The sequence below is a fragment of the Neolamprologus brichardi genome, chromosome 18, assembly GCF_056152115.1.
Source record: "Neolamprologus brichardi isolate AB-2024 chromosome 18, ASM5615211v1, whole genome shotgun sequence".
Taxonomy (NCBI): domain Eukaryota; kingdom Metazoa; phylum Chordata; class Actinopteri; order Cichliformes; family Cichlidae; genus Neolamprologus; species Neolamprologus brichardi.
In genome coordinates this window covers 30421819-30441575 of record NC_142121.1, presented here as the reverse complement: position 1 = coordinate 30441575, position 19757 = coordinate 30421819, and the positions used below count along the sequence as shown (strand labels likewise).

Here is a 19757-nt window from a genome sequence, read left to right as displayed (position 1 = left end):
CAGTGTTTTGTGTTGTTTCACTTTAAATTTGTTTAAAAGGAAAAAGCTGAAAATTTAAATAGTTAAAAGTTTAAAATGTAAATAGTTGTTTTTTGTATTATATGATTTATTTATTACATTTTATGTGGAGTGAATAATTAAAGTATATTTATGGTGGCCCTTAGAGACAAAGCACGTACAAACTCCAAAACACGTAAAAACTCCAAAACACGTAAAAACTCAGAAGCACGTACAAACTTCATCCATCCCTCCATTCGCTTCCGCTTATCCTTTTCAGGGTCGCGGGGGGCGCTGGAGCCTATCCCAGCTGTCATAGGGCGAGAGGCGGGGTACATCCTGGACAGGTCACCAGTCTTTCGCAGGGCCAACACACAGGGACAGACAACCATTTGCACTCACATATTCACACCTAGTGGCAATTTGGATTATCCAATTAACCTATCCCCACAAGATGCATGTCTTTGGACGGTGGGAGGAAGCCGGAGTACCCGGAGGGAACCCACGCAAACACAGGGAGAACATGCAAACTCCACACAGAAAGACCCCGGCCTGATGGTGGAATTGAACTCAGGACCTTCTTGCTGTGCGGCAACAGTGCTAACCACCGTGCCACCGTGCTGCAACAACCGGATTTGGTGTGTGGTTGTAACAGGTAAATGAACTTTTTTTTTTAATTATTTGAATAAATATGAGTGCTTGTCTATAAATACACAAACAATACACACATGCTTTCAATTGTGTAATTCAAGTGATCTGGGTAGCTCTGTTTTGGAAGTTCAGTAAACGCTAGAAATGTGTTTTGGAGTTTGTACGTGCTTTGTCTGTAGGGGCTATATATAAACATATATAAATAAAACCACTTTTTTTTACATTAGTAATTCCTTTTCTGCATAATTTTATATTATTGTTAATGATTAAATAATTAAAGCAACAAAACAACCTGAAGAACCGGTTCGGAGCCGAAAGAGCCGGCTCTTTTTAGTGAGCTGAGCCGAAAGAGCCAGATCTCTAAAAAGAGCCGGAAATCCCATCTCTAGTAACTAACAACGGGTTGTATTTTTTCCCCCATTCACCCAGAGCAGGTGAGACATTAAAAGACAGGGTCAGCTTCTCTAGCACTCCATGTGGATTTAAAAAATAAAAAATGTATGGACCACACCAGCAACATTTACATCCATATCCTAGAGTTTTCAGGAGTAGCTTAATTATTTCTTCCATTTCTTTTGTTTTTCATATTTGCAGTTGGTTAGCAACTGTAACAGTAGAATGGCTGTCACAATAACAGTGTAATGCCTTTTTACCAATAATGTAGTTTGGGCTGTTTCTTATAGTTACAAAGGGCTTTCAAAGTTTTTACATCAGAAGCCAATCCTGTTGCAACCCTCCCATAAAGGACTACTTTTTAGCAGGCCAGCTAAGTGCAGTGGTGTCATTCCAATAGAAGACAATAGAATTATCCTCAATGAGCACACATTACAATCAGTACTTGGCTGATTAGAAAAGAGGGGGAAATCCCTAAAATACACAGCCAGAGAAATACACAGCCAGAGAAATACACAGCCAAAGCAGTAAGTCAGTGGGTTAAAATGCTCAATGATTACAACTGCAAAAAGAGATAAAATTATTAAGGTGGGCTGCCTATGATCCTGGTTTTAAGACACCATTATAAGACATAAGGTCTTATCTCCATATGTTTAATTATCAAGGGGTTGGATTTGTGTAGTTTTGATGACTTGTGTCAGAAACATGGTTTGGATAAAAATGATTTTTAACCGATATTTGCAGCTTCGTGAGTACTTTTCAAAAAACATGGAAGGTCTCTGTCCAATGGAAGTTCCTTATGTTATCCAGATATTCATGAATGCCTTTAACTTAGGCAATAGCAATGGTCTAGTAAGTAAGCTGTACTGTAGTGTGGAGGGAAAGAGTAAACAGGGTTTTGTGCCCTCACAAAAAGTTTTTTGTATTTTTCTGAAAAGACAGCTAATTTTGTGTTACTTTTCAAGTGCCTTCATCATTTCAAATGTTATTAACTAAAGACAGTATTTTGGCTGATGCAACTTAGAAATGAACAAAATGCATACAGCATATGTAGTTTAATTTAAAAAAAGATTACATTTAATCAAAACCAATGTTGGAATTCGGGGTTGTGAGAGTTACAAGTAACTGCGTCCCTCCATTTAGGCTTGGACTTTGTATCTTTTGTAGGCTTGGACTTGACTTTGGGCAGGTGCAGTGCCTGCAGGCCCAAATATTTTGCTGGTTGGTCCACCTAATTATGATCACCTCTGTGTCCAAAAAATCAACATGGTGGTGTCCGTCACACTACACACAACACAGAGTGCAATAACCAGGGGATGAGGTCACGATGGCTGTATCCAATTTGACATCACATGTCAGCGTGTTTGTTTCAGTTCCTCAAGTTCACAAAGCCAAAGCCAGCCAGCCTGTGGCGAAAGACAAACAACACCACCAGCCAATGCACCAGCCAAGGAAGAGCCAACCGCTGCCACTGCCGCTGCTGTCTTGGCACCCTCAGAGCCTGAGCCCATGCCTTCCTCATTTCCTGATGACACATTCCTGAAGAACCAGCAGCCCCGTCTGAGACCCAAGCCTCGCTCACACAACAGGGTCCTCAACCCTCCTGAGAAATGTCTAGTGTGCTGAGCGTGCCACCTCATAAGTTGTCCTCAACATCTTGCACTTTCATCCCCCGTTTCTGACTCCCTGCCATCTGTCTTCTCCTCGATATTCTTCTATAATGAAACCTGCATTTATTACAGTCACCAATGAGTCAGCTGAATGGCTAGCTGTCACATTATCACTTTAACTGTAACACTTTTCAGTCTCAACTTTGCAGTTACTGTTTTCATCGTTTGTGGTACAAGCATTTGTAAGTGTAATTTGTTTGGAGGCACAATCGTTGAATTTTGTGTATGTGAAAACATTTCTGCATCTCAGCAACGGTTTGGACTACTTGCATATTTTTCAGCTTGAAACTGACCTGCAATTTGGTTTGGCTAAAAATTTCACAGCAGACATTTGCCCAAATTTCTGGGAGCTTTTTGGGGTGAACACAGCTTCTCATCAGTTTAATACAGATTATAGCCTTGGGCTAATTTCCATCTGCAGACCCTCTGGCAGGTTGGTGTTACACACAAGTTAGTAAAAACATACAGAGACAACAATAACAGGACAAAAACAGTGATCACATTAAATTAGAACAAACAATGACAAGAAGAGTGGAAAACAGAGGACAATACAGATAACAACAACGGAAACACATCAGTTATATTGCACAAACCCCACACATGCTCTGACTGTCCTGATATTGCACTGACCCATTACACTAATAGTTGTTTCCCTTTTTGTAATACACTAACTCTTTTTCACGTCCAACATAAAGCATGATTAATTAAACATGATCACATGTTTGCGTGTGCCTCAGCCACCCTTCTAAGTGACTCTTAAAGATAAGGAGACTTGCACTTTCCCTCACTGACAGGGGAAGAGTATTCCAGAAGTTCAATGCAATGACAAAGTTCAGACCTTAACCTGATGGAAATCCGTTGGTGCGACCTTAAGAGAGATGTGCGTAAACAAATACCCCCAAACTTCAATAAACTGAAGCAACATTGTAAAGAAGAGTGGAACGAAATTCCTCCACAGTGATATGAAACAGCAATAAAATCATACAGAACACCATTGCTTCAAGTTATCAAATCAAATCACTTTTATTGTCACGTAACATGTGCAGGTACACTGGTACAGTACATGTGAGTGAAATTCTTGTGTGCGAGCTTCACAAGCAACAGAGTTGTGCAAAAATACAATAACGTAAAACAAGCAAAATATAAGAATGGCTAAATCTGAGACTAATAAATATATGTACAATATATAATAGTATATACATTACTGGATGTGTATACTAAATATTTTTTCTACGTGTGTGTGTGTGTGTGTATACATATTTTACAAATTAAATAGAGTAAACAATAAAATAAAATATACAGAGGTTTGTAGTTGGATATTGTGCAAAACAGTGGCATTAATGTACAGTATGTAGTGCATAATGTTGAAGTTCCAGTAGTGGAGGTGAGGTGTCTATGAAGTGTTCAGCAGTCTGATGGCCTGATGGAAAAAGCTGTCTCTCAGTCTGCTGGTACGGGACCGGATACTGCAAAACCTCCTTCCTGATGGAAGTAGTCTGAACAGTTGATGGCTGGGGTGACTGGAGTCACTTGGGGAACAGTTTCAGGCCTTTATTGGCCAAGCTATCTATGATAGAGATGCAAAATCTATAGATTTGAACAATCATACTGAAAATCAAATGTTCAAAATGTAAATTTGGTGACAGGTTAACCGAAAGCTTGAAATATTTATTCTGACAGGGAATCCGTGTCTGAGATTTGAATATTTAACCTTAAAGGGCTGTTTTCATATGTGGAGGCAACGGGATTGTAAAGCATTGAGTTTCATTTTTGGTTAGTGCATCGGCATAATTATTCTGGCACCAAGCAACGATGTGACCTGTGGATTACTGCAGGATAAAATAATACTTCCGGGCCCAGCTTTCAAAGTAAAAGCAGTTGTGGGAAACTGGCAAATGCTTTATTTCCATCAGCATTTAAAAAAGCCAAACACGTGACCATTCTGATAGCCGTGTGCCATTTAAATTAGCATAGCTCACCAGCCATCATGGAAAACCGATAACAACACAGTGGGGGGTCACTTCACATTCTAACTTTAAACCAAGGATTTTAAAACTATTTGGTGTGGGTTAAAGCAGTGCACCAGTAGGCTATACGTTTCACATCCACACAACTTTCACTGAATCACAACAACAGAGGATCGTCGTTGTGTGTATAGCGGTTGCTAGGTAACGCTAGAGCTAAGTTCCGCCGTCATCCCGGATGTAGGCGGAGCTTAGCGCTAGAATCTCTTTGATCCTTTGATGTCTTATGTGACGTTGCGTTAGAAAAATCCTTAAGTAGGGGTTAGTTACCCTTTCAGTTTAGTAAGAAGCATCGTTTCACAGCCGAGCGTATCAGTTAACAGAAAACATGAATACAAATACAGAGATGAATCCTTTGACTGAAGTTAGCGAAAATATAAAATCCAGAATTAGACACTTCTTTATGAACATCACAGAAGAACAGTGGCATGCACTGAAAAAAGGGAGCTCAGATGAACACACCAAGCAGGTACTTGGCATGTTTACATCTGAATTGTTTCATATCACCATGTCTGAAGTCATGCCAATGATTAATGACTTTGAGTGTGATGTCGACCCAGGGGAGAGTGTCAACTTGGGGGAGACGAGTTTACAGGGAGTCGAGGAGAAATCGACGCACTGTGCGTGCTGCCCTAATTCGTACACCCAGCACATGAATCGGGAGGATCCACAGTTAGCTGATCTGGTATCAGATTCAGAATTAGCAGAGGGGCCAAAAAATGGACCAGTGGCTGAGCCCACCAAGGACGCCAAAGCTCAACTGTTGGACCAACAGCTGCTCGTTAAAGAGCTCATAAATGCTGTAATTGCACGCGCCTCGAGAAAGGCAATGGTGCCGCCAACAGATTTAATTCAACAGCAACTCTTCCCGGCTCTGTGGGCGCAAATTAAAGAAAAAACTCTAAACATCAAACAAAATAGAGTGAAAAGTCTTGAAAAAGCAATTTTCAAAGACATTACAAAGCTCCTGGATATTCCACCTAATTTCGTTATCATTGCGCTACCACTAGCTCAAGAAGTGGTCATTTCTGTATTCAAAGATCACCTCTTCCGAAAGAAGCGAAGCCTACTTAGAAGGCTATTCGCTTGGTTTGGAAAAACTGAAGATGATGGAGACCAGCCATCAGAAACTAAGAAGATCTCCAAAACACTTTTACAGGACTTTAAAGCTAATATATTTCCAATACCGGGGGAAAAATTGCCATCTGGTGTTAGAGGCAGCTCTTATGACGCTGACCAAAAAGAGCTTGTGAGCACACTTATTCATGCTGTGCTCTCACATGCTGCAAAACCTTCCCTCCACAAACCTTCAGTTAAACTTCACAAACTACTCTTTGACATGATGATGGCTGATTACCGCATCAAAGGGGTGCATATTGATGAGAAAAAATTAAAAGGTCTCGATGAGGCCATTTACCAAGAGCTCCGCAACAAAGCATTCTGTGAAGACAAGCACTTGATCGTATTACTGAATGACAGGGACCCAGTATTGCAAAACTTGACGATCAATATAATTAGGAAGCACTTGATCGAGGTGATGGAGAATCCAGCCCTTAGCGCTGCTGAAGAAGTTAAAAAATACAGGTCTTCTGTGGAAGTCTGTATTGAGGACTTGGTGAAGCATGTCGTTGAATATGCCGAGATACCCTGCTCTCCTGAAAAAGCCGATGCCATCTCCAAACGGCTGTTCGGTAAAGTTTGGCTGCGAATCAAAAAAATTCAAATCCCCGCTGAATATGTGACATTCCTCAGTGACATGGTCTACAAGTCTCTCATAGAGAAATGGAAAGACCCAGCTATGATTCTGATATTAATGTCATCGGAACACAGATACGTTTATGATCTCATTATTCAGGTCTTCAGAGAGCATACCGTAACTATATTGGAAAGTCAACCTTTCATCACAAGCTTCTTTTCCTCTGTGGGTCGAGCTACGGGTTCGCACACAGACAAAACAAAATGAATGTTCTGTAAGCAATCCGTCAGGATTGACTGTAAATATTTATTTAAAATTATTTGGACAGTTTAAGTGTATTAGTTGACATCAAACTCTTTAAATTGGCTAACAAGTCATTTTATAAACCCCACGACCGGCCGAGGCAGATGGCCGTCCCTCACTGAGCCTGGTTCTGCCGGAGGTTTCTTTCTTTTAAAAGAAAGTTTTTCCTTTAAAAGAAAGTTTTTCCTCCCCACTGTCGCCGAGTGCTTGCTCAGAGGGAATTGTAAGATTATTGGGGTTTTGTTTTTTGTCAACTAATACACAGCTTATCTTATTGGGCACTCTAAATTGATTTTTTTAATTAATAAAATCCTAAAAAGATTATATTGTGAATATTGCCTGTTTTTATTGTCACACAAATGTCTACATTTTCAGCCTAGACTGAACACGTGTGTGTGTCATTGTATTCAATCAAAGATTTTAGTAGCAACTATTGTATATGGCAGATGTTTTACTCTGATTACACACAGCCTCTGTAGGAGTAGGTCACAGATAAAAGGTATTCATTTGTAAATTTGACCTCTGACCTCACATTGATACAGGATGACAGGATATTTGTATGTAAACTATAATGTGATATTTAGAATCCACATATATCCACATATATTGGTATATAATCTCCTAAATGTTGCCAAACTGACCAATCTGTAAAGTTGAGGTTACCAAAAATTGTGTTGAAAGTCAGAACCCATCACATGGGTTAAATTACCATTAATGTTTGGGTTAAGATTTCTTCTTATTATAAAATTACATTTATAAAAACTAGATTCAAAACAGATTTTCTCAAAAAATCTTTTTATTGCCATATGATACCTGAACATAGACAGCAAATTCATAAAAATCTATCAATGAAAGTAAAATACAACTTTAAAAAAAGTATATAATTCATTATATTATATCCATTACTTCAAATCAGTCTTTTGGTTACATCACATGCAAATGCATGTAAACACAGATGAAGACATGGTATGTAATGCCTGCTCTGTTCTTAGAGCAATTCACATTTAAAAAAAAATCTCAACTTTAAAAAAATGATGAATTGATGATTACCTCCGCACATACATCAACACTTTGGAAAAGTGGCAAGAGGGAATCTCCCTCTAAGATAATTTCATGCACCTTTATGAGCAACATTTTACACTTACATCATAGCTAAATGAGCCCTCATTCATTTGATCATATTTGGTTCATGTCCTGGGATTCATCTGTTCCTGGGATAGATGACAGTGTGAAGGAATTCCCAAGCTGGGCGCATGACTCTGGGTAGCTTGCATCAAAAACAAAAAAATGCTTTGATGCAGCCATCAACAGACCTTAGACTCCAAAACACGTTGCTTGCATTAACTGAACTTTCAAAACAGAGCTACCTTAAATTACACAATTGAAACATATGTGTATTGTTTGTGTATTTATACACAAACACTCATATATATTCAAATGATTAAAAAACAAAAGTCCATTTACCTGTTACTACCACACCAAATCTGGTCGTTAGTACTTCCTGGCTTGTGTAGCCACTATGATCCTGGAGCATTTCCATTGAGTTTTGGAGTTTGTACGTGCTTTGTCTCTAGGGGCCACCGTAAGTATACTTTTGTTTATTCACTCCACATAAAATCTAATTAATAAATTATAAAATACAAAAAAACTATTTACATTTCAACTTTTAACTTTTTAAATTTTCTGCTTTTTCCTTTTAAACAAATTTCAAGTAAAACAACACAAAACACTGCAAACCACAGCACAATAAAACATAAATGAAAATATGCAAAACAAAAAGAAGATGCACATTCTCTGTCATATAGGTCTGGGATGATTTTTGGGAGAGTGTTTTCCTTCTTGGAATCGCATACATAGGATTCACTGCATGGATAAACTTTCTGAATCCTTTATCATCCACAACTGAAAATAGTTGTGGATGATGACTATACCTTTCCAACGTGACGATGTTGTCTCTTGTTGTTGTCCCTGGCTCGCTATCTCTCTATTTCCCTCCCGCTCTGTTCCTGCTACTGTATTATATGCTACTATGCTACTATATTAGATGTTTTTTCTATGATTTATTTTATGATTTGCAAAAGGTTATCCCTGATTGTACTTTTTTCATTATTTTTGACTCCTCGAGGACACCGTAGTAATGTGATCGGAACTTCCATAGAAAAAGCAGATTCGCTGTTTTGAAAAGGTAAAATGTGGTTTGTGCTGCATTTGTCTGCATTTTTTGTTGTTATTGTTGTTGTTTCCGATGCTTGTTAATGTGCTGGTGGTTCCCTCACTGTTTCACAAACGCTATTATGCAGATTCGAAAGCAGTATGATTTTATTCTATCTATCGTTATGATGCACGATAATATTATCGGAAGGTCTTTATAGTACCAAAAAGAGGAGGAATAAAAAACTGCTTAAAGAGTGAATTGGATCACATACAATTTGATGAGTTGCAGTGCATTTGTAAAGTTAGTGTTTAAGTTTAAGTTAGTGTTGTCAAAGTTCAAAGTGCGCTGCATTACATAATCAGACGTTGCAAAACTACACCCAAGTGTAATGAAGTTTACTTGCTGATTCATGCATGTATAGCAGATACTTATAAATATAACTGTTGAAATATGCTGGTTGAGTCAATCATGCAATAGAATTTAATTGCATGGGAAATATCTGAAGTGCTTTGTGTGTGTGTGTGTGTGTGTGTGTGTGTGTGTGTGTGTGTGTGTGTGTGTGTGTGTGTTTGTGTGTGTGTGTGTGTGTGTGCACTCCAGTGCTGCCAGTATGGAGGGAGATCCTCTCTCAGCCCTGTGTACTCCTGCTTTTGTGGTGGATGTGGACAAAGCGAAGAGGAATGCCCAGAGGATGATCGAGCGCTGCCAGAAACTGGGAGTCCAGCTTCGTCCACACATGAAGACCCACAAAACCCTGTATGGATTCATACGCTCATGCATAGACACGCACACAGCACGTGCTTACAGACTTGCTGTGTATACAGGATTCTGATGAGGTCTCTGTGTGTGTCTAGTGAGTGTGCTGACATTATGACGGGTGGATCACAGAGGTGCATAGTGGTTTCCACCCTGGCAGAGGGTGAACACAGCTTCTCATCAGTTTAATACAGATTATAGCCTTGGGCTAATTTCCATCTGCAGACCCTCTGGCAGGTTGGTGTTACACACAAGTTAGTAAAAACATACAGAGACAACAATAACAGGACAAAAACAGTGATCACATTAAATTAGAACAAACAATGACAAGAAGAGTGGAAAACAGAGGACAATACAGATAACAATAACGGAAACACATCAGTTATATTGCACAAACCCCACACATGCCCTGACTGTCCTGATATTGCACTGACCCATTACACTAATAGTTGTTTCCCTTTTTGTAATACACTAACTCTTTTTCACGTCCAACATAAAGCATGATTAATTAAACATGATCACATGTTTGCGTGTGCCTCAGCCACCCTTCTAAGTGACTCTTAAAGATAAGGAGACTTGCACTTTCCCTCACTGACAGGGGAAGAGTATTCCAGAAGTTCAATGCAATGACAAAGTTCAGACCTTAACCTGATGGAAATCCGTTGGTGCGACCTTAAGAGAGATGTGCGTAAACAAATACCCCCAAACTTCAATAAACTGAAGCAACATTGTAAAGAAGAGTGGAACGAAATTCCTCCACAGTGATATGAAACAGCAATAAAATCATACAGAAACACCATTGCTTCAAGTTATCAAATCAAATCACTTTTATTGTCACGTCACATGTGCAGGTACACTGGTACAGTACATGTGAGTGAAATTCTTGTGTGCGAGCTTCACAAGCAACAGAGTTGTGCAAAAATACAATAACGTAAAACAAGCAAAATATAAGAATGGCTAAATCTGAGACTAATAAATATATGTACAATATATAATAGTATATACATTACTGGATGTGTATACTAAATATTTTTTCTACGTGTGTGTGTGTGTATACATATTTTACAAATTAAATAGAGTAAACAATAAAATAAAATATACAGAGGTTTGTAGTTGGATATTGTGCAAAACAGTGGCATTAATGTACAGTATGTAGTGCATAATGTTGAAGTTCCAGTAGTGGAGGTGAGGTGTCTATGAAGTGTTCAGCAGTCTGATGGCCTGATGGAAAAAGCTGTCTCTCAGTCTGCTGGTACGGGACCGGATACTGCAAAACCTCCTTCCTGATGGAAGTAGTCTGAACATTTGATGGCTGGGGTGACTGGAGTCCTTGATGATCCTCGACGCTTTCCTCAGGCACCGCTTCCTGTAGATGTCTTGGAGGGAGGGAAGCTCACCTCCAATTATCAGCTCAGAGCACCGCACTACTCTCTGGAGAGCTTTGCGGTTGTAAGCGGTGCTGTTGCCGTACCAGGTGGTGATGCATCCGGTGAGGATGCTCTGAATGGCACAGCGATAGAAGGTCCTGAGGATGCGGGGGCTCATGCCGAATCTTTTCAGTCTCCTGAGAAAGAAGAGGCGCTGCTGCACCTTCTTCACTGTTTTGTTTATGTGTACTGACCACGTAAGATCCTCAGCCAGATGTACACCAAGGAAGCGGAAGCTGCTCACTCTCTCCACAGCAGCGCCGTTGATGGTGATGGGGGTGCGTACTTCTCTGCACCTCCGGAAGTCCACTATCAACTCCTTTGTCTTTGCGACATTGAGGGTGAGATGGTTGTCTTGACACCAGTGGGTCAGGGCGCTGACCTCCTCCCTGTAAGCCGTCTCATCACCGTTGGTGATAAGACCCACCACTGTAGTGTCATCCGCAAACTTCACAATGATGTTGGAGTTGTTAGTGGCCGTGCAGTCATGGGTGTAGAGTGAGTAAAGGAGAGGGCTCAGTACACACCCCTGTGGTGCACCAGTGTTCAGTGTGATTACTGCCAAAGGTGCTGCAGGTTTCTCTGTGCTGTTTTTTTTTTTTTGGGAGTCACTTGGGGAACAGTTTCAGGCCTTTATTGGCCAAGCTATCTATGATAGAGATGCAAAATCTATAGATTTGAACAATCATACTGAAAATCAAATGTTCAAAATGTAAATTTGGTGACAGGTTAACTGAAAGCTTGAAATATTTATTCTGACAGGGAATCCGTGTCTGAGATTTGAATATTTAACCTTAAAGGGCTGTTTTCATATATGGAGGCAACGGGATTGTAAAGCATTGAGTTTCATTTTTGGTTAGTGCGTCGGCATAATTATTCTGGCACCAAGCAGCGATGTGACCTGTGGATTACTGCAGGATAAAATAATACTTCCGGGCCCAGCTTTCAAAGTAAAAGCAGTTGTGGGAAACTGGCAAATGCTTTATTTCCATCAGCATTTAAAAAAGCTAAAGAATAAATAAATAAATAAAAAGGGTGGGCGGTGCACTGGATGAATGATAAAACGACTCTGTGAAGACAAAACAAAGCTATAAAAATGTCCACGTGCACAGACATGCACACAAAAACTGCCTGACTCCTTGCTGGCTGTAACTCACCGCGCGTGATCACCTGTAATGTTCTTTAATAAGACGAACACGTGACCATTCTGATAGCTGTGTGCCATTTAAATTAGCATAGCTCACCAGCCATCATGGAAATCCGATAACAACACAGTGGGGGGTCGCTTCACATTCTAACTTTAAACGGAGGATTTTAAAACTATTTGGTGTGGGTTAAAGCAGTGCACCAGTAGGCTATACGTTTCACATCCACACAACTTTCACTGAATCACAACAACAGAGGATCGTCGTTGTGTGTATAGCGGTTGCTAGGTAACGCTAGAGCTAAGTTCCGCCGTCATCCCGGATGTGGGCGGAGCTTAGCGCTAGAATCTCTTTGATCCTTTGATGTCTTATGTGACGTTGCGTTAGAAAAATCCTTAAGTAGGGGTTAGTTACCCTTTCAGTTTAGTAAGAAGCATCGTTTCACAGCCGAGCGTATCAGTTAACAGAAAACATGAATACAAATACAGAGATGAATCCTTTGACTGAAGTTAGCGAAAATATAAAATCCAGAATTAGACACTTCTTTATGAACATCACAGAAGAACAGTGGCATGCACTGAAAAAAGGGAGCTCAGATGAACACACCAAGCAGGTACTTGGCATGTTTACATCTGAATTGTTTCATATCACCATGTCTGAAGTCATGCCAATGATTAATGACTTTGAGTGTGATGTCGACCCAGGGGAGAGTGTCAACTTGGGGGAGACGAGTTTACAGGGAGTCGAGGAGAAATCGACGCACTGTGCGTGCTGCCCCCATTCGTACACCCAGCACATGAATCGGGAGGATCCACAGTTAGCTGATCTGGTATCAGATTCAGAATTAGCAGAGGGGCCAAAAAATGGACCAGTGGCTGAGCCCACCAAGGACTCCAAAGCTCAACTTTTGGACCAACAGCTGCTCGTTAAAGAGCTCATAAATGCTGTAATTGCACGCGCCTCAAGAAAGGCAAAGGTGCCGCCAACAGATTTAATTCAACAGCAACTCTTCCCGGCTCTGTGGGCGCAAATTAAAGAAAAAACTCTAAACATCAAACAAAATAGAGTGAAAAGTCTTGAAAAAGCAATTTTCAAAGACATTACAAAGGTCTTGGATATTCCACCTAATCTCGTTATCATTGCGCTACCACTAGCTCAAGAAGTGGTCATTTCTGTATTCAAAGATCACCTCTTCCGAAAGAAGCGAAGCCTACTTAGAAGGCTATTCGCTTGGTTTGGAAAAACTGAAGATGATGGAGACCAGCCATCAGAAACTAAGAAGATCGCCAAAACACTTTTACAGGACTTTAAAGCTAATATATTTCCAATACCGGAGGAAAACTCACCATCTGGTGTTAGAAGCAGCTCTTATGATGCTGACCAAAAAGAGCGTGTGAGCACACTTATTCATGCTGTGCTCTCACATGCTGCAAAACCTTCCCACCACAAACCTTCAGTTAAACTTCACAAACTACTCTTTGACAAGGTGATGTCTGATTACCGCATCAAAGACCTGCATATTAATAAAAAAAAATTAAAAGGTCTCGATGAAGCCATTTACCAAGAGCTCCGCAACAAAGCATTCTGTGAAGACAAGCACTTGATCGTATTACTGAATGACAGGGACCCAGTATTGCAAAACTTGACGATCGATATAATTAAAAAGCACTTGATCGAGTTGATGGAGAATCCAGCCCTTAGCGCTGCTGAAGTAGTTCAAAAATACAGGTCTTCTGTGGAAGTCTGTATTGAGGACTTGGTGAAGCATGTCGTTGAATATGCCGAGATACCCTGCTCTCCTGAAAAAGCCGATGCCATCTCCAAACGGCTGTTCGGTAAAGTTTGGCCGCGAATCAAAAAAATTCAAATCCCCACTGAATATGTGACATTCCTCAGTGACATGGTCTACAAGTCTCTCATAGAGAAATGGAAAGACCCAGCTATGATTCTGATATTAATGTCATCGGAACACAAATACGTTTATGATCTCATTATTCAGGTCTTCAGAGAGCATACCATAACTGTATTGGAAAGTGAACCTTTCATCACAAGCTTCTTTTCCTCTGTGGGTTCAAGCTACGGGTTCGCACACAGACAAAACAAAATCAATGTTCTGTAAGCAATCCGTCAGGATTGACTGTAAATATTTATTTAAAATTATTTGGACAGTTTAAGTGTATTAGTTGACATCAAACTCTTTAAAATGGCTAACAAGTCATTTTATAAACCCCACGACCGGCCGAGGCAGATGGCCGTCCCTCACTGAGCCTGGTTCTGCCGGAGGTTTCTTTCTTTTAAAAGAAAGTTTTTCCTTTAAAAGAAAGTTTTTCCTCCCCACTGTCGCCGAGTGCTTGTGTAACCAACTTTAAGGTATAAAGGTGAATTACAGCGCAATAATTACTTGGGCTCGTAATAAGACCCTGGCCAGAATCAGAAGACACCAAATTCGTATGGAGCCAAAGTATTGAGCAGCAATAATGACCTGGACACAATGTTAACTTTTGAGTAGCCACTCTTGTATTGTTACAAGGTATAACAGATATTTGTCCAATTTGTACAGATAAAGAAAAAAAATAAAATAAAATAAAATAAATAGTGTGCACACTCAAACAAAATAAAAGTACTCGTTGGGGCCCTTTAAGAATTTAGAGTTAAGCTGGCGATAGCAGACTTCAAAGGTCCTTGTGAGTGTAATTGGAATGTATGAGTGTGTGGTGTGTATCTTCTTTTGGGGTAGATCGTCCTCAAAGTGGTTGGCTCGCCATCTATCACAACCGGAATATCGTCCTGGTCCTTGGACTTTTCTGTCCTCTCCAAAAAACCTGACCTATAATCCAGGTCATAAAATGTACATTCTAATCAGTCTGTTTCAGATGCATTGTTTAAGGTTAAAATACAAAATCAAAATATTGCATCAACCTCATATTCATTGCATTAACATCTTAAATCTTATCAAATCTCACAGTTCTGTTGTACAACATTCAATTTTCAAGTATATCAAATATGAGAACTAAACATCTAAGTTGCTCAAATTTCTCTATTCACGTAAACATTAATTAAACAATACTTATGGTAAGTAACCATTGACATTCAAAATACAATACACCATAACAAATTCAGAACTATGTGCAAATAAGCAACAAAATATACATGTGAGTTCAGTTCAGAGGTATTAAAGCAGTGTGCTTAATTTCTCCACACTATAGGCCTATTCGTGAGAGAGAAATGCACTAAAAATTACCCTCTAGGTTACTTTAAACTCACAGTGAACTGCCAAAAATTAGCTTTAGAGCGGCTAAGAACATGTTGCTCACCGTTGCTCTGTTTCACAAAAGCCCAACACACACTGGTGTCGGAATTGCAGCAGCTCTCCGGATGAAAGGTGAGTGGTTAGCCTGTGAGACACCAAGCTAGCATTAGCGTGATCACGACGGTAAGTCTCTACAACTTTTTTTTCCTTCGGAATAACACTTCTCTTACCGACGTTGCTTCTCTCCTTCATCCAGCCACTCGACTCCGGATTTCCAGCAGGTAAGTATGCTGGCTTCCTTTCCTCTCAATTCTGAGTTTTTCCCTTTCTTTTGTCCGTGGATTTCTCGATTTAAGTAGCAGATGCCTCCACTCCTCTTGCTGAGATGAGAAAAAACCCAGGAACTCCATGCCCCTTCACCTCACTTCCTGGCTGACAGGGTCAATGCGGCCTGGGTAGGCTCTGATTGGTTGCTGAGCTAGTTGCCCTCACGTGGGGTGAACTGAGAGGTGCATTCAATGGTCATAGGAAATATGACGCTTTGTTGGTGTGGACAGTTAAAATAAAGAGAATAAATACTCTTTCTTCTCTATTATTGGTGTAAATGTGTTGTTTTTTCCATCTGGGCTACACCCTCCCCTCCTGAACTCATGCACGTCCCTGTGCATGGTAGACAGTTAAATGATGATTATTTGACGGGTCAAGGAAGAGGGCGGAACAGGCTCTTCACCATCACTGATGACATCTTCCCAAGCTGAAGACAGTCCTTGCAAGAATGATTTTGCTGCAGTGATCAGAGGATTGCCTAGTTCCGTATAGTCAAGCCGTCGTGGCGGACGACGGTTTCTCTCAGATCTCCTTACAGAATCATTTGTATCGGCGTTTTCCCTTGTATCCACTGGGAGTGTCTCCTCCATTCTCTCCTCAGGATTCACACCTCTGGTGCCAGCCTCCTGAAATGGAAGTTGCCTTTCTTGGACGTCTGGGTCATCAACAGGTGAGTCATTTTCAGTTAAGGTTGTTTCATCCACTTGTTCGGTCAGTGTGACTCCATTGGTAGATAAGTACTCAGTATTATCTGTAGTACTGTTAGGCATATCAGGTATGTTGCCAAAATCAGATTGGCCGTCAAAAACAGGTGGGTTGTCAATATCAGGAACATTTACAGGACTCTCACTCACTGTGTGGACAGGGGGACTCAACCAAACAGGAATAAGCAGATCATCTTCTTCGTCTGAGGGGTTCTCTTCCTCTAGCTCCGGATTTGCACGGGTTCTTGGCCTGCGTGACACTGGCTTCTGTACATGCTCACTGCTTTCCTCCACAGGTAGGTAGCCACATGGTAGCAACAGATCCCGGTGTAGTGTTCTTAGGGGACCGTCTTTGTTTTCAGGCTTAACCGTATATACTGGGAGGTTACCTGCCCTTCTCACCACTACATGCACAGTGTGTTCCCACTTGTCTGAAATCTTATGTTTCCCCCGGATACGGACATTCCTGACCAGTACCCGATCTCCAGCTTCCAAGTCTGAGGCAATTACATATCTGTCAAACCTCATTTTGTTCTTGTGAGCTATCTTTGCAGCCTTGTCCATAGCTAACTTGTAGCTTTCTTTGAGACGTGACTTGAGCTTTTGCACATATTCAGAGTGAGATGAGTGTTGTTCCTCTTGTACTGGTAAGTTGAATGCAAGGTCAACTGGCAACCGAGGTTGGCGTCCGAACATCAGTTCGTACGGGGTGAAACCAGTCACTTCATTCCTGGTGCAGTTATAAGCGTGGACCAGGGGTCTTACATGGTCACGCCAACAGGACTTATCTTGATCACGGAGAGTGCCCAACATGTCAAGCAAGGTACGATTAAATCGTTCCACAGGATTGCCCCTAGGATGGTATGGGGTTGTCCTCACCTTGTGGATACCAGCCACCTGACAGAGTTCCTTGATTGTGCGGGACTCAAAATCGGGACCCTGGTCACTATGCAATTTTTCTGGGATGCCATAGTGTACCATAAAGTTCTCCCACAGACACCTTGCTACTGTGCGGGCCTTTTGATTAGGTGTTGGGATAGCAACTGCAAACTTAGTGAAGTGGTCCGTGATCACCAATATATCCTTGGTTCCACTCTTGTCAGCTTCCAGGGACAAGAAGTCCATGCACAAGAGTTCAAGAGGTCGTGTCGTATTAATGTTGACCAAGGGGGCCGCTCTTTCAGGCCGTGCCTTCCTCCGCACGCACCTGCCACACGTCTTCACCTTCCTTTCCACGTCCAAAGCCATCCTTGGCCAATAAAATCTTGTCCTTACAAGGTCCAGTGTACGATCGACTCCCATGTGACCCATATGGTCATGCAGGCTGGTGAGGACTGTGTTGCGAAGCTCAGCTGGAAGTACAAGCTGGTAGGTTGTCTGGGACCCCTCTTGGCGTCGCCGGTACAAGACATTGTTGTGGAGCTCAAGACGGTTAAGCTCTCGGAGGAGCAGTGGAAGTTCAGGGAGCTGTGTACGCACGGTTGGAGGTGGTGTGTCCCCATATTCGATCTGGGAAATAACATGCTTTATACACTGATCGGCTCTTTGCTCGTCTGCCAGCTCTGCCTCTGTTAGATGGGGAATGGTTGGCAGACCTCCAAACTGTTCCTCTTGCCCATAGCTATCAGGTACAGCACTAGGAGACATAGCAAGCACCTCCACCAAGGCAACACAATCTGCATCTGCCTCTCTTTCATTGTCAGGACTGACGCTGTAGGTGAACTGCCTCTCACAGATTGCTTTCACCACAGACTGATTTACGGCATTGATGTTGTCTGGATCACAAAGGTGATCTTGAGTGAACTGTTGAATGCGTTCAATCTCCTTTTGTGATTTCAGATCGTCCGCTAGCCCTCCGTGTGGTCTGCGCGATAATCCATCTGCATCTCCATTCTGCTTCCCTGGACGATAGAGGAGTTTGAAAGAGAATGTGGACAGTGCTGCTAGCCACCTATAGCTAGTTGCGTCAAGTTTTGCTGAAGTCAAAATGTAAGTCAGCGGATTACTATCCGTTACAACGGTGAAGTGGTTGCCATAGAGATAGTCGCTGAACTTTTCTGTAACTGACCACTTGAGCGCCAGAAACTCCAACTTGTGCGCTGGATAGCGATTTTCGCTCCGTGACAGCCCTCTACTTGCATAGCCTATGACTCTAAGTTGTCCCTCTTGCTCCTGATACAATACAGCACCGAGCCCGGTGGTACTGGCATCGGTGTGCAGTATATAGGGTTTCTGGGGGTCAGCGAAGGCAAGTACAGGGGCAGTGGTGAGACTTTGGATGACTGACTCAAAGGCTTGCTGGCAAGCTGGTGTCCAGCGACCTCCGAAAGGGTCTTTTGGGTCATGGTACTGATGTGCATTTTGTCTTGTGTTTACTTTTGATTTCTTGTGGCTAGGTGGGTACCCTGAAGTTAAGTTGTGGAGAGGTTTCACAATGCTGGAATACCCCTTAACGAACCTTCTATAGTACCCAGCAAAACCAAGAAACGACTTTAACTCTCGCAGAGTCTCTGGGACAGGCCATGTTTTAAGAGCCGAAATCTTCTCAGGGTCAGTCTGAACACCATTTCTGGAGACCACATGTCCCAGATAACGGACTGAAGTCTGGAAGAAGACGCATTTCTCTGGTGACAGCTTTAACCCAAACTCTTTTAGACGAGTGAGCACTTTCATGAGTCTTTCTTCATGTTCCTCAAGGGTTCGGGAGAATATTATCACGTCATCAAGAAAGACCAATGCATCCTTCAAATGCATATCCCCCATGCACCGCTCCATTAACCTCTGGAACGTGCTGGGGGCGTTCGTTACACCCTGAGGCATTCTGTTGAACTCCCAGAAGCCGAGAGGGCACACGAAGGCCGTCTTCGGTTTGTCTGCTTCTTCGACTTCGATCTGGTAGTACCCTGATTTTAGATCAAGAACAGAGAACCACTGTGAACCATTGAGGGCTGAGAACGTGTCCTCTAGCTTCGGAAGGCTGTACGCATCTTTTATAGTCTGGAGGTTTAGACGCCTATAATCAATGCACAACCGGACTTGGCCGTTCTTTTTCCGGACTACCACTATGGGTGACGCAAATGGGGACTCTGACTCTCTAATAACTCCTGCATCAAGGAGTTCCTGAATGTGCTTCCGGACAGCCTCAATGTCCCGTGGGTGGATTGGCCGGGCACGTAGTTTGAAAGGCGTGTCATCTGAAAGTTTTATATGATGTCGCACCTGGTCCGTCCGGCCAAAATCCAGGTCATGCTGTGCAAAC

General features: G+C 41.7%; 2 protein-coding genes across 2 annotated transcripts; both read left to right on the top strand.

The window, feature by feature from the left end:
* Window positions 1-5005: 5005 nt before the first annotated feature.
* LOC148097812 (uncharacterized) lies at window positions 5006-7010 on the top strand. The gene has a single exon (XM_087832025.1). The coding sequence runs from the start codon at window positions 5064-5066 to the stop codon at window positions 6696-6698; it is 1635 nt and encodes a 544-aa protein (XP_087688151.1). The 5' UTR covers window positions 5006-5063; the 3' UTR covers window positions 6699-7010.
* A 5600-nt stretch (window positions 7011-12610) lies between these two features.
* On the top strand, window positions 12611-14491 carry LOC148097811 (uncharacterized). The gene has a single exon (XM_087832015.1). It carries the CDS (start codon window positions 12690-12692, stop codon window positions 14334-14336), a length of 1647 nt encoding a protein of 548 aa, XP_087688141.1. The 5' UTR covers window positions 12611-12689; the 3' UTR covers window positions 14337-14491.
* The last annotated feature ends 5266 nt before the right edge of the window (window positions 14492-19757 follow it).

Excerpts from the sequence above, each read along its gene's own strand:
- LOC148097811 (XM_087832015.1), top strand. The coding sequence starts at position 12,690 with ATGAATACAAATACAGAGATGAATCCTTTGACTGAAGTTAGCGAAAAT.
- LOC148097812 (XM_087832025.1), top strand. The coding sequence starts at position 5,064 with ATGAATACAAATACAGAGATGAATCCTTTGACTGAAGTTAGCGAAAAT.